At 44.5% G+C, this 15,531-nt stretch overlaps 1 protein-coding gene across 1 annotated transcript in view; it reads right to left on the minus strand.

Annotated features, from left to right (window-relative positions):
* Positions 1-15,531, minus strand: part of ccdc178 (coiled-coil domain containing 178) — a 723,212-nt gene that overhangs the window by 327,006 nt on the left and 380,675 nt on the right. The window contains exons 14-16 of the mRNA XM_085993953.1: positions 11,983-12,045; positions 11,184-11,345; positions 4,128-4,241 (exon numbers count right to left, since the gene is read on the minus strand). Of these exons, the coding sequence (XP_085850079.1) occupies positions 4,128-4,241; positions 11,184-11,345; positions 11,983-12,045 (339 nt within the window). The remainder of the gene's footprint in view (positions 1-4,127; positions 4,242-11,183; positions 11,346-11,982; positions 12,046-15,531) is intronic.

The following is a 15,531-nucleotide window of genomic DNA, read 5'->3' on the forward strand; positions in this document are numbered from 1 at the left end:
AAAAAACCCACCTTCCCACCCGACCCGCCACCGATCGCGCCTGCAGACCCCCTGCAAAATCCAACCCCGTGTCTCCAAGCGACCGATTTTAGACAACTAAACAGTTTTATCCTAATATAAATCTATTTTGTTCTGTTCATTTCTAAATTAAGTACAAGGCATTTAGGAGGAAAAATTGGGTATCACCCATTTTGGGGCGCTAATATTGGCCAGGCGCAAATTTTAGCGGCCGGCGCTAATTATCGCCACCGACTGCGAAATTCGTCTCTAGCACCCCTGGAGGTGATTGGAGCACTAAATCAAGCACTACCTCAGGCGATGTTAATTACCTAGTACTCAAATAGACTAGCACCGTCAAGTTCTTAAAGGGGTGGGTCATCTTGCTGCACAGCCACACCCTGCTCATTGCAGCATTTGACATCGGCCTGCAAGCAGTTAAACATCTTCATCAAAGATTTATGATGGCTACTCAGAGGCCCAGGGAGAGAGCTCGCCGGTTTAGCGTCCAGGCATTGGTGGCTCTGGTTGGCGCTGTGAAATGACGATCAATGCTGTTTCCAGAGAGTGGCAGGAGGCCATTGCCCCGGGAGTTTGCAAGGGTGTGGAGAGAGCTTGCCTAGCACGTTTCATTGAGGAGCCTGGTCCAAAGGACACATACAAAGTGCCGTAAGAAGTTCAACAACCTCACTCGGGTGGTCAGGGTGAGTACATGCTTGAAAAACCTCTGCATCTGACCATCTCAACCTCACTCTGTGCATAGACAGTGTAAATACCAAAATCCCCAACACTCACCCATCTCATAAAAGTCACAAGCACATCCCACACCTTGCACACATTAACGGCTATTCAATATGGTAGCACATGTGCCAAACACATGGCTGCACACTCACTCACACGGTGTCCTTTTTCTTGCAGGCCAAGCTTTCACATAACCGGAGGGAGCAGCAACGGATGGGAAGAGGACAGGTGGAGCTGCACCCCCTCACACAATTGGAAGAGTCCACAGACTCATTGCCAGTCATGTCGTCAGCACTGTGGCCGTTGGAGAGGTCGACCCCCTTGGGAACAGCAACTGTATGTTCATCAGCTTTCTCTCCTCTCTCATACCACTTCCCTTTCACAACACCAGCCTTTTACACTTTCCATCTAACTATACTGTCTCCAGTCATTGCTCCCTTCCTGCCCCCCTGCCCTCACGTTAAAGCCACTCTTGTACCTTCCTGCTTTCAGATAGTGAGCCACCAGCTGACCAGCCTGGCCCTCAGCCTCCCAGTGGCAGCGACGCGGGAGAAGAGGAGGGACACGAAGTCCGCGCATCACCACCTGTGTCTCCCGAGGGCGACACATCCGACACTGGGGCCATGCATTCACTGGAGTGGAGCAGGGGGTTTGGATCTAATCTGGGTGAAGCTCTGGGACCCAGCAGCTTGCAACAACGCCATTGGGGAAGGGTAGCTCAGGGGCCATCTCCCCGGAGGGTGAGTGCACGCACGAGTTCTGCTGCACAGGACTCGGATGAGGACCTCGATATAGCAGCCATGAATGCTCAGGCTATGAGCATGCATACGGAGCTCATGGGTACAATGGCAAGGGTACCCGACAGCGTGGATGCACTGGCTAGGAGCATGGAGGAGTCCGCCACCAGCACAGCTGTCATCTGTGCGCAAACCCTTGAACCCATCCTTGCCTCGTTGCAGAAGATGGTTGAATTGCAGGAAGACTGTGCTGTCCTCTCTCAGGATGGCAGCATTCCTGCTCCCACCACTGCCACTCTGCCATTGCACGTGCCACAGCCTGTAACCCAGCCAGCCCAGACTGCTGCCGCCCATGCAGAGTTGGTGCAATCTACAGCTGGGCCCTCCAAGCCCAGAGCTGGTCAAGGGCGTCCTTCAAGGCCATCTGCAGTCTCTGGATCCAACATTCAGCAGCCTTCTGCCAGCCTTGCTGTAGCCACTAGGGCCACATTATGGAGGAGCAGTAGGATGGGAAGGTGGGAAGGGGGAAAGTGCACAGGGGATGGAGATCATCCTCGAAGGGCAAATAACTAAAAATTCTACAACAAATGGGGGGAATGTTTGTCCCAAATTGGATGTTTACGTTAATATATTGCTCACTCTGTTTACACTTATCTCGATGTGGTAAGAGCCAGTTTTGTTCATTAATGAAATGTTGTGTTTGTTTGTTATTGGTTGCGCAGTATAAATAAGTTTGTCAGATAAATACATTTTTTATTGGAACTTCATAACTTTGCTCATTTGACTCATTGGAGCTTTGCCCAGCAATAGGGGCTGCGGGATGGTTGTGATGATGTGCTTGTTCATCCCAAAAGCCATCTTCTCTGTCGTTCATCAGAAGCGGTGTCTTATCAGGCGTTCACGGACGGCCCTTGCAGAGGCAACATTGAGCGCCTCCCTCCCACGTTGCTGCTGCTCATCCTCCTCTTCACCCTACTCTCCCTCTTCCTCCTCCTGAGGTGGTGCACCAATCCCTGGTGGCAATGGCTGGGTCCTCATAATTGCGAGGTTGTGAAGCATGCAGCACACAACAATGAAAAGCGAGAGAGAGTACTGCAGGGCTCCTCCAGAGTGGTCAAGGCACCGTAACCGTTGCTTCAAGATGTCGATCGTCTGCTCACTGAGGTTCCTGATGGCGCTCTGGCTCTCATTGTATGCGAGTTCAGCAGGAATGTTGGGATTACAGAGCGGTGTCATCAGCCAGGTACAGAGTGGATAACCCTTGTCCTTGAGGAGCCAGCCATGAGGTTGACGTGGTGGTTGGAACAGGTCTGGGACACCAGTCTGGTGCAGAATGAAAGCATCGTGGCTGCTGCCAGGATAGCGGGCATTGACGGTGAGGATGCGCTGTCTGTGGTCGCAAACCAACTAGCCTTGTGGTTGCAGAAAACCTCTGCATTTTCATGAGGTCCCTGCAATGCCACATGCGTGCAGTCAATGGCGCCCTGAACCATGGGGAAGCTATCCTAGGTCATGGGGAAAGAGATGTAGTCCCTTCTCCTTTTGTAGAGAGTGTTTGTGACCTCACGGATGCAACAATGGACGGCGAACTGGGAGATTTTCACTATGTCCCCAGTTGAAGCCTGGAAGGAGCCGCTGGCATAGAAATTCAGAACCACTGTCACCTTCACTGCAACCGACAGACGTCCTGGTCCTGAGCTGAGGCTGCAGACCTGGTTGCAGGAGGTGGCAGAGCTCAGTGACCACCTCATTGCTGAAGCGCAGCCTTCTGAAACACTGCTCCTCGGACAAATAAATGTAGGAGAATTGCTCCCGGAATACCCTGGGAGAGTGAGGTCTCCTGTGCAGAGGCCTGTTGGCCCTCCTCCCTCTAGCCACGTTAGCCACTCTCTCCCTATGCCTCTGCTGCCTCCGAAGGTGAAACTGGAGGACGACGCCCCGCGTTAGTACAGTCCCCATTTAATCCTGTAAATGTGGTAAATATAAAGCTCACAGAAATGGGAACCTGAAAATTGTTGCTCAGGAACAAAACTCCTTGTAGGACAGTGTTAAATGTCTCCAGATGCCTCTCTCCCCCTCTCAACCTGCGTATGCAGAATATTTTGCCGATAGGAAAAAGCCGGAAGCGACGACTTTAAATAGCGCTCCCCCAGCTCCTTGCCGACTGCAAAATGTCCCTGGCAGGCGCTAAGGCAGGGGTCAAGAATCAATTTCCGGTGCGGGGCGCTACGGGGGCGTTGTGCGCTTCGATGACGTCATGATCTCCGGGTGCAGGAGATCGTGGCAGTAGTGTTTAGCGCCACCGCAAAGCGTCAGCGCAATTTCACGGGCGGCGCTAAAATCTCCGCGCTCGGGGGGGTAAGTCATTAGCAGCCCATTAACGCCCCCCGGAGGCATTAATGGGAGGCGCTAACCAAGCCAATTTTTCCCCCCTAAGTTACACCACACCACTAGCATTCCATTTTACTTAGAAGGCTACATTCACAAATGATATTACTGAGTAAAAGAAAGTGCTTCTGTATTCACTTGAAACAATTGTTTCAGGATTTGCCGAGGCCATATCTTACTTGCAAACATCATTCACATAATGATGCCATCTGCTGAGCACTGTGGCAAGTGGCATGCATATACAGGTCCAGCACAGAAACTTACCTGATCATCAATCAACTGATTTTCCATGTCTTTCTGTTCTTTTTTCAGATTTTCAGTTATTAATTGCTGGTTCTCTTTGAGTTCTTTTAGTTCCCCGCTCAACATCAAGAATGTCTACAATTGCAGAAAAAGGAAACTAGTTATTTAAGGATGTTGAATTTTATATGTTGTTATACAAGCATCATTTGCTTCTGCAGTCATGAAAATGTGCTTCAAATGTAAATCAGTGCTTTTGTTTCTAAAAAGGAAGCATTTTCTACTGCAATTTTAGGAAATACTATTTTTGGCCTTCAATAAAGCTTATTTTATCTAACGTTAAAGCACACAAAATAAAGTGTTGTCTGTAAATGGCTTTATCCAAGATTTTTTTTTTAAAAAGTGAGGTTTTTATTATCCACTGATTCATAAGGACTGATACTGCAATGCATGGTACCCATAGCTCCGTTGTCCATCGGGCAGCATGTGCCTAAATTGTCGAGCACTAAAGCCTGAGGCTTGCTCAGGCTATCATTTGCCCGGAATTCTACAATGCAACCGAGAAGTACCTGTGGTGCTCAGAATTAGCTCACCTCCCATACACTAAGCTCATTATGGCCCTGTTTTATTATGAAAATGAGAGGCTCCTGTAATTCAGCTAGAATGCCTCAGTGACACTTCAGATACACTGCGCCTATTTGGAATGAACACTTCAGAGGAGGCCAGAACCAGAAAGCAACATATTGTCTTCCGGCTGGCCCTTCTTTTTAATAGGGTCACCCATCTGTTTGCCCTCCAATGGAGATTTAATGAAAAGACCTGTTATGCCCTAATCTATTCTTTGCAGGTAAAAATGATGGCAATATACAAGCATTAGCAACCCTTCCATTGCTGCTGTCACTCAGAATTGCAACTCCACAGAACCTCCAACATCATGCTCTAAGCACTGGGAGCACCACTAAAATATTTAAATGGCCCCAACTCGCATTACCAGATTATTGGTCCCATACAGTACTGTGCAAAAAAAAGCAAACTACAATTGTAGATGTTTCACAATTTCTAAGTTTCTCATGCTAATTTATTTCTGTAGTGCCTTTGGAAAGTAATAGCAGTGCTTATGGCTTAAGTAAAGATTGTAGTAGTATCTCAGGGATAATAGCTGTGAACTCGGGAGAAATGAGTGGCAGTTTCAGGGAAAATTATTAACAGAGTTTTGAGCAGAATAAGGTTAGCACTAGTTCAAAGCAAGCTCTATTAGAAGATAAGTGGTTAGCATTAGGTACATAACCTCAGCCCCTATTACATTTTTACTTATATTTTTTATCCACACCTTTGTGTTGGCCCTTTCCCACCCCCCTTTTTTTCTCTCCCACATGGCAGCTGTCTCCCATTCTGCCAGAACATTTCACACCTAATCTAGAGCCATCTTTTGTCTCCACTAGTCCTATCACCATCTCATCTCGTTATGAATACCTCTTAATGCCTCTTCACTTCTCTTTTGTTCTCTCCCAGCCCCCATACTGGCCTTTTAATCTATATTTCATTTCCTGTGCTTCTTCAGTCTTGACAAAGGGTTTTGACCCGAAACGTTGACTCTATTTTCTCTCCACGGATGTTGCCTGGCTTCTGCATTTTTCCAGCATTTTCTGTTGTTATTTAGCATTAGGTACTTCCTAGGTTTTGCAAAGGACCAGTCAGCGGGCAGAGGTCTCACCCTACTGCACTTCTGGTGGTACAGCAGCCGGCCAGGAATTCTGGGGCTCTGGTCTTAATGACCTAGTGCATGAATGGTGTCCAAGTGCCTCAGGCACGTCTGAGTAAGTTCTTATGCAGATTGTGCAATGGATGATTAGAAGGCCTCAGGTCCCCACAATGCCTGAGTGCTACCATGAGCCAAGGCTGACACCTTGCCTGTTCCTGCAGATCAGACTTTCCAAACATTGCTGTGCAGGTTTCAAATGTGCCAGCCTTAGCTTGTGGTAGCACACTCGCCTCTGAGTTAGAAGGTTGTGGGCTGAAGCCCCAATCAAAGAGATTTCAGCACATAATCTAGGCTGGCACTTCTATGCGGTATTAAGGGAGTGCTGCACTGGTGGAGGTGCCATCTTTCGGATGAGACGTTAAACCGAGGCCCTCTCACATGGACATAAAAGATCGCACTGCATTATCTGAGGAAGAGCAGGGGAGTTGTCCTGGCCAACATTTATCCCTCAACCAATACCTAAAACAGATGATCTAGATATTTATTTCATTGCTGTTTGTGGGAGTTCGCTGTGCGCAAAGTGGCTACCATGTTTCCTACATTACAACAGTGGCTATATTTCAAAAGTACTTCACTGGCTGTAGTAAAGCGCTTTGGGATGTCCTTAGGTCTTGGCAGACATTATATGAATGCCTCCCTTCCGGAGGAGCTTAACAACTTCTATGCTCGTTTCGACAGGGACAACAGGGAGCCGGCTACCAAAGCCTTGCCACCCCCGGACGACCAGGTGCTCACTCTGTCGACCTCTGACGTAAGGGGTGTTCTAGACAAAACATCTAAAAATAACAATACCAGTACTAATAAGTCTGCAAAAATGTCACTCTCTCTCCTTCAGCTGTTTATTTTTCTCTCCTCTCTTGAATTGTTTCTCCCCCTTTCTCCACTCTCTCCATCCCTTCTACTTCTATCTCTCATCTTCCACTTCCACTAGATTTTCTCTTCTATGCCACTTCTGTTTCTTACAGAACTACTGCTGTCTTCCTCACTTTTACCTTTCTTTTCTCCCCCTTTTCTTCTCATTCTTTTGTTATCTTTCTTCAGTTCTTGTTTTCTCATTCTCAATGTCTCACCTTCCTCTTTCACTTCCTACGCTCTAGTGTCCCCCTTTGTTATCTACTGCTCTCACACTAATTTTGCTCTCTCTCGTTCACATTTTCATGGGCCAAGAAGTACTTGGGCAGGCAGATAAGCTGAAAAGCTATGTCATTGGTTCCTATGCGGATCACAGCAACTGGATCCTCCCCTCCCACTCCAAGTTCTTCTCCGCGAGGAGATAGAAACATAAAAACGTAGAAGATAGGAGCAGGAGTAGGCCATTCAGCCCCTCGAGCCTGCTCTGCCATTCAATGCGATCATGGCTGATCATCCAAATTCAGTACCCGGTCCCTGCTTTCTCCCCATACCCCTTGATCCCTTTAGCCTTATGAAATATATCCAACTCCTTCTTGAATATATTTAATGAATTGGCCTCTACTGCCTTCTGTGGTAGAGAATTCCACAGGTTCACCACTCTCTTGGTGAAGAAATTCCTCCTCATCTCTGTCCTAAATGGCTTACCCCTTATCCTTAGACTGTGACCCCTGGTTCTGGACTCCCCGACCATCGGGAACATCCTTCCTGCATCTAGTCTGCCTAGTCCTGTTAGAATTTTATAAGTTTCAATGAGATCCCCTCTCATTCTTCTAAACTCGAGCGAGTACAAGCCCAATCGACCCAATCTCTCCTCATACGTCATTCCTGCCATCCCAGGTATCAGCCTGGTGAATCTTCGCTGCACTCCCTCCATGGCAAGAACATCCTTCCCCAGATAAGGCGACCAAAACTGCACACAATACTCAAGATGTGGTCTCACCAAGGCCCTGTACAACTGCAGATGTCTTTAACCTGGCACCGGGCAGGCAACACAACCTTCGGAACTCTCAGTCGCGGCTGCAGAGAACAGTATCTATCCACCTGACTATACTGTCCCCTACTACAACTACATTCCCTTTCACTCCCTCCACTTGAATGGTCTCCTGCACCATGGTGCCATGGTCAGCTTGCTCGTCCATCCTGCAGGCGTTTCCCTCCTCCACACAGGCAGCAAGAACCTCATACCTGTTGGGCAAGGGCAAAGGCTGAGGCTCCTCCAGCACTGCACCTAGGGTTCCCTTACCTGCCTGAGTTGCAGTCAGATCAGAATTTTTCTTCAATTTCAGAGCTGCATAAGCTATAAGAAGACAGTGATCCAAGTTGCCATACTCAGCACTTCTCAAGACTTGAACATTATCAACTACACGTCAACGAGTGTTTGTAATAATGTGGTCTACTTCCTTTTTGGTAGTTCCATCTTTGTTGTACCATGTGTATCTGTGAATGTATTTTCTGGGAAAGAAAGTGCCCCCTATCTTGAGGTCATGGGCAGCGCAGATGTCAGCAAGTTGCTCACCATTGTCATTTTGTTGCCCAATACCATATGCTCCAATGGTCTTAGTCAAGTTTCATCTGTCAGCTCCTACTTCAGCATTAGTCTCTCAATAGGAAAAGCAGGTCCCGCTGGGGTACTAATGTGATGGCTGCCTGGAGAACTTGTTTTTATCATCGGAGTCGGACACATTTGTCAGAACATATGTTACTATTACTGATAAATACCCATGTTTATGAATAAAATGAGCTGAAAGAAGGCATTCATTTTTTGGGTTCCAACTGACAAGCATTTGGGTTCTCTGGTACACCTTGGTCACACCTCCTTGCGCTGCACAATGAGAAATGACCAGTGAAAAAGCACAGAGCTATGCTACCAGGTTCGACCCAGGTGGGCAGGTCTGTGCTGAGCTGGTAATGGCTGATGTGATTATTGTTTACTGATTCATTACAATATTAGGAGAAGGCCAAATGGCTAATTCTGTAATTGTTCTCATCAGTACAATGGGTTACGGGACCCCCAAAGCTATCTGCCACATAGAGCCAACCATCCAATTAACTGGTACAATTCAGTAGAAATCAATCTGGATGGATTACTACAGATGCACGACCCTCTTGACTTTACCTATGATGCAAGAGTTGAATGCAGATAGGCACATGGAACAGTCAGACGCTCTGCCATACAGGGTCGGTGACCTTTCTGTTGTGAGAATTCACATGTCTAGCAGGCTTTACCGAGGTTAGGTGGATTGGGCAGGGCTCTTTGGTGACTGCTGCAAGGGGAATTAGATCAAATCTCATCCCTGAATTGTTCACTTCTGTCTAACACAGTCTAACTTTGACACCATGGACTTACCTCCTTCTCCCTAGCTTCAAATAAAGGAACCATCTTCCAATTCAGTACCCATCCAGAAGCATGAGAACACATCAGTCCTCTTTGCCCCTACAGGACCATGTCAATAATCATCACCTGATTGAATAAGTCAGCATCAAATAAGTACATGCTTTCCTGTATGATTCTAACTCCATGAATAACAAAGCACAACATAAGTGCACATTCTAAGTCCAAAGTGAATACAAACCAAATCTTTCCTAACACCATTATTCCCCTGGGTGGCTACATGTGCCTTTCTTTCACCTAGTCTAGTGCTTCTTCTGGTAGACTGCTCAATTTCAACAAAATGGTCTTTTGGATTGAGCGGCCCTCCTCTCATGGCAGGTTGTTGCTGCTGGTTGCATATCTGGAGCTTGTTCCTAGGCCACTGGTATGGTGCTCCAAGGACTGATGTTGCTTCAAATGAGAGCTATAGATTCAAGAGTCACAGCTGTCAGTTGCTGCACATCATCGGAGACTGACCTCAGATGCACATACATACAATGTTCCTCAAACATCTTTCTTTGCAGACAAGTGTCCATGAGTATCAATCTTCTCCTCCGCCTCCTCTGGGAAGATGTCATATCTTCAACAATGTCTCACTCCTCTAGCTCTCTCATACTCTGTGAATTACTGATACTATCCAATTCCCCTCGGTGCAAGTATCTGAGCTGGTTCATGTATGTGAGATAGCAAATGGTACAGAGGTGACATTGAAGGAGTTGGGGGCAGTACATGGGGCAGGATCATGCTCCAGGGACTTCTGTGTGGCCTGGTCCTCATCACCCTATTCCTCACCATCATTGTCATGGTCAATGTGGCAAAAAGACAGATAGCACCCTGCATACGGGCAGAATGACCCAGAAATTCTTGTGTAAATACCTTTCCAGATCATCGGTGGTCACAATTCATTTTCCATTGGCATAAAAGCGGTGTGACTCCTCAGATAGAATTTTTAGGCCAATAGATAAGTGCTAGATGCAAGGCTTTTAAATATACAGATACATAGATGTAAATGCTATGGTGTAAATAGATGTAACTTCTATGGTGTCAGAAGTCAGTCTGCTATGTAGCAATTAATAAATTCTTCATTCCACCCCAACTTAGTATTGATATATTACAAATAATAACTTACAAGACTTTGCCTCTTAAATCTTCTTCCCAAATAAAAGATGAATTAAAAAAACGCACATGATTTTGCTGGCCTATTTTGGCTGCATGCAATAATACTTATTTCTAAACTTTGGTACATAATGTTGTATATTTTATTTCATTAAAATTAATAGCAGTAGTAGTTGATACGTCTGCAGTCACTGACCAATAGTTATTCACTATACTTGTCAGTACTTTTCGATGTTGCATAACAATGACATCCTAAAAAAAAATCAGTTTACCACATTTGTGGACTTTATATTTAATACCATAATTATTCTAGGTTGCCAAATAACCATTCTGTCACTTTTAAAATTGTGAAATGTACGAGAATACATTATGATATATGACTTTTACCACGCCTTCCAAGACTCAAAGTGACTAATGATAGCAACATTGCCACGATTTTTGTTGTTCTTGTCACATTGGAGGGCTATCAACATCGTTCACTGACATCAAAGCATTGTTTTAAAATCATATCTATTATGAACATTGGGCTACGTAGTTCAGTACATTAATACAGCAGTACTGCCTATAAATATACCGTCACAATATTTCCTGTCGCAAGAACCAAATGACAAATTGAATCCAGCTTGACAGACCATCCTCCAGATACATCTACTGCTGTATACGATATGATCACTTCAAAGCATTTTTGGCAATTGAAACTGTTCAGATTTCTTTTTAGTACAATACTGTTTTCTTTGAAAATAAAAGTTCTGTGAAATCACCTGTGAACTCCAACACTTACATTTAGGAGAGTCATGCAGCTATATTCAAAATTGATGATTTTTATAAAATTAAAATGATTCTTTACTATAAATTCAATGGGATGCTTCCCCCCATGACTTGTCAAATAATCTTGACTAAAATTCTCCAGGAAACTTACTTCATAGTGGTTCTGGTATTTGGCTTCAAATCCTTTAACTTTGGCTTCAATATCTTCAACAATTTTCTCAGCTTGTGTAACCTTACTTAAAACACTTTCTTTCTTCTTATTGGCATTTTCTGTAAAGCGAGCCAGTTCTTCAGCCTCTAATTTAGCTTTGGCCTGTATTTGGAAAACAGTACCATAGTAGTTATATTTACTCACACCTCTGAAATATGGAAAGTATTAAAGACTACTTTCAATACTTATGCTTTAATAGGGTATTGTAAATGATTTCAGAGGCGCATCAATGCAAAACTAGTAGCATAACTCAGCAGTTATGTCAACAATCTTAATGCAGATTGCATTATGACAAAAAGTCTGAACCAGCTCCAGGAAGTAGTCTCACAAAGCTCATGTTTCATACTGGCTGCAGCATAACTACAGTCCTGGCCAAAGCCAAGTTTAAAAAAATTCAAGCAGTTCAATATTTTTAATGTTTTAAGGTATTAGCAAGAAGATTAGTAGGATACTTAGAAGCCACAGAACTCCACTATTCTTAGACAGAAAGTGATGCAGCGCCTGTAAACAAAGTTTGCATCTAGCAGTCCTACATTGCACTCGACAGGTGATATTCTGAGACTAGTAACTGGCACTGAAGATGAATAATTCATTTGTGAGTTATCTGGTCATTCATTTATCTTTGTACTCATTGTATCTCAGTGCAGGTAAAGACATATTTATTTCTGCAGGCATTCAAAACATCCATTTTCAGTGCAAGCAACAACAATGCCTTCCTACAGTATCACAGGCCCTTTACCTGTAGCTTTGTTCGCTGTATCATTGCTTCTTTGATTTTTTTCTTTAATTTTCCTATCTGATCCTATGGGAGAAAAAAACAGACTTAAATATGGATTCTAAACAGTCTTACCCAACCGCAATGGAATTTCAATGGCAGCAACTCTCATTTCTTGAAATTACTGAAGTCTGTCTACTAAAATTTAATGCATCAACAGTGTATACACATAGTCTGGTTATGTAGTTGATCATCACGTAAATGGAACTGCCCTGATTGTCACACACATTTTAGCTGATGACAGTGCTGTTGACAATAAAAATAGCTTCAACAGTTCCTAAATGATATTGTTGCTGCTAGCAGATCCCATGACATGTTAGGTTCCAGGTGATATGAATGCTGAAGTGAAGCTTACTCTCAAACCTGGTCAGTGGCCCTGATTGGAGCAGGGCATGGATCAGACAATGACAAAACCCACTGATTTTTGGAGGATGCTACTGACTACAATTGATAAATCTTGGGTTCAATCTTCCAAATCCTAATAGAAACCAGTTTGAATTATAGATAAACTAAGAACAAACTGGAACACATCATAATCTAGCAGAACTTCAATGCAGAAATATAGTTCTGTGTAATCTGTTTAGTTAGCTTTGATGCCATTGACCATTGTTTATTGTGATCCCGCTTCCACCTGTTGCCAAACATGGCTTTCCAACAACCATTAATATCAAATCATATCATTGATGCAGAATAAATAACAAGTGGAATTTAAACAGTTTCAGTGCACTATATAAAAACTTTTGATGATCCAAACATTGTCTGTCCACAATATAAGGCAGTTGCGATTGAAGCAGCCAAAGTAACTTGCAAACAACATCAATAAAATGTGGAACAAAGCTATGGATTACACAGACATCACTCCACACCACTGATGGCCAACAACTAGCCTGCGGGGTCAACATGGCTGAGCTCATCATATGCAACGCATAGCCTACTGCAGGCTTCTGCCATGAAACAAGCCTCCATGTACAAAGACATGAAAAAAATTATTCCAAGTGGTGATAAAAGTGCTGAACAACCAAAGTCAACCATTGACTGAAGAAAATGACTGACATCTTCTTATCAGTCAGACAGACTGCAGATGCTGCCTAACCTGCTGAGTATTTCCAGCATTTTCTGTTTTTATTTTAGACAGATGGCAGTCACTGATGGTCACTAGTGGAGCACTTTGACCATTTGCTCAATGCAAAATTCACAGACCTGCTATGAACTTGTGTGACTGAACTAGCAGTTTCCCAAATGCTCAATCAAGCACCAAATATCATTGGGACCACATTTATGTTAGAAATTTGGCGGCTTTGTAATATCACTTCGATATCACCAAACTTGGTAGTAAGAATTGATTACACTGGCCGTAAAAGTCTGCAGCTCTTCTGATGTATTCGCACCCGTACTTCAGTGGGAATTTACCTGGGGGACTGGAAACCAAATTAGAGCCTGGATACACAATGTCCCAGTCAATGTTTCCTCTAAATGTTGTTTTTTGTGCACAGTACCTTTGTGAGCGGCCTGCGCGGTACCTTCCCGATTGCTGCGCGGCCACGTCTGTACGCAGCTTAGAGGACACATTGGTCTCAGCCTTACATTGGGGATTCTGATGGCTCGTTAAGGGTAGAGGCTTTTCCCACACTCCAAGCATAGCCATTGGCATAATAAGGGTCAGGGACGCCCCACAGCACAAGTTTCAATTTTCCCAGGCAAGTTGAGGACCAGGCGCCCAAGAATAACCTCTAGTGGCACAGGCATCTGCCATTGGCAGACTAGTTAAGGAACCTCCGTCTGACCTCGAAAAGTCCACCAGGATCACTGGCAGAGATTCTCAGTGCGCGCATCTTGGCAGTTATGCTGGTATGCGCCCCAACACAGATTTTCGGGGTGACTACCTTTTCAATAAGTGTTGCACGCACAGCAAATCCACCTGACTGGCAACTGATACTGATAGGAATTAAGAGTGGATGAATTTCACCAACACTCAATTGCTAATTTGCATAATGAGTCCCTGCAGACAGAAGATGAAAGCCGCTAAGTGAACCATGGTCTCATTTCCAGAGTTAGATAAGAACATAAGAATTAGGAGCAGGAGTAGGCCATATGGCCCCTCAAGCCTACTCCGCCATTCAATAAGATCATGGCTGATCTTCAACCTCAACTCCACTTTCCTGCTTGATCTCCATATCCCTTGATTCCCCATGAGTCCAAAAATCTATCTAGTTCAGCTTTGAATATATTCAACGATTCAGCATCCACATTCCAAAGATTCACAACCTTCTGAGTGAAGAAATTCCTCCTCATCTCAGTCTTAAATGGCTGACCCCTCATCCTGAGACTATGCCCCCTAGTTCTAGACTCTCCAGCCAGGAGAAACAACCTCTCAGCATCTACCCTGTCAATCCCCCTCAGAATCTTATATGTTTCAATGCGATCACCTCTCATTCTTCTAAACTCCATAGAGTATAGGCCCAATCTACTCAATCTCTCCTCATAGGACAGCCCTCTCATCCCAACAGTAGACAAATGCTGTGATTTCTCCCTAAAACTCAATAGACAAATCACTGAGACATGATGGTTTTCACAGTTCTTCACAGGAAATAACAGAGCACTGATAAAGGAATTGCAATGGATGTTGTGCATATGAATTTTCAAAAAGGCGTTTGATACGGTATCATGTAGAAGGCCTGTTGATAAAATTAAGGTACATGGGAGTGAATTTTCACAGGGATTCTCCCACTTGTCCACGATAACTTTGGTGGCAGAGCTGTGAAAACTCCAAAGAAAGTATTTTGCCAATTTTCCAAATTTCCGTGGCTCTTTCACCGAAGTTACAGCAGATGAACAAGAGAATTCCCTCAGAAATTCACCCAATAGTATTAAAGGGAGGGTGGCAGCATGGATAGGAAGTTGGTTTAAGCATCTTGGAATGCTTTACTACATTAAAAACACTATATAAATGCAAGTCGTTGTTGGTTGAATAGCAGAAAACAGTGAGTAGTGGTCAATGGATGTTTTGTAGACTGGAGAGATATAAACAGGGATGACTGCAGGGATCATTGTTGAGACCATTGCTCTTTGCTCTCCAAATTATATAAAATATAGGGAACATGGTTAAACATGAAGATGAACTGAAGCAACTTCAGGGGGGTGCAGTTGATTGTGCAGATAGATATCAGATGAAAATTAATGCAGAAAAATGTGACATGATGTCAGCTGTGGCTCAGTTGGTAGCACACTCGCCTCTGAGTCAGAAGGTTGTGGGTTCAAGTCCCACTCCAGGGATTTGAGCACATAAAGCTGGGCTGACATCCCAGTGCGGTGCTGAGGGAGTGCTGCACTGTTGGAAGTGCCATCTTTCGGATGAGACGTTAAACCGAGGCCCCGTCTGCTCTCTCAGGTGGACATAAAAGATCCCATGGCACTATTTCGCAGGGGAGTTATCCCCGGAATCCTGGCCAATATTTATCCCTCAACCAACATAACAAATAGGTTGGTCACTATCACATTGCTGTTTGTGGGACC

This window comes from Somniosus microcephalus, chromosome 7, assembly GCF_052327205.1.
Source record: "Somniosus microcephalus isolate GS21.2 chromosome 7, FLI_Smic_1.0, whole genome shotgun sequence".
Taxonomy (NCBI): domain Eukaryota; kingdom Metazoa; phylum Chordata; class Chondrichthyes; order Squaliformes; family Somniosidae; genus Somniosus; species Somniosus microcephalus.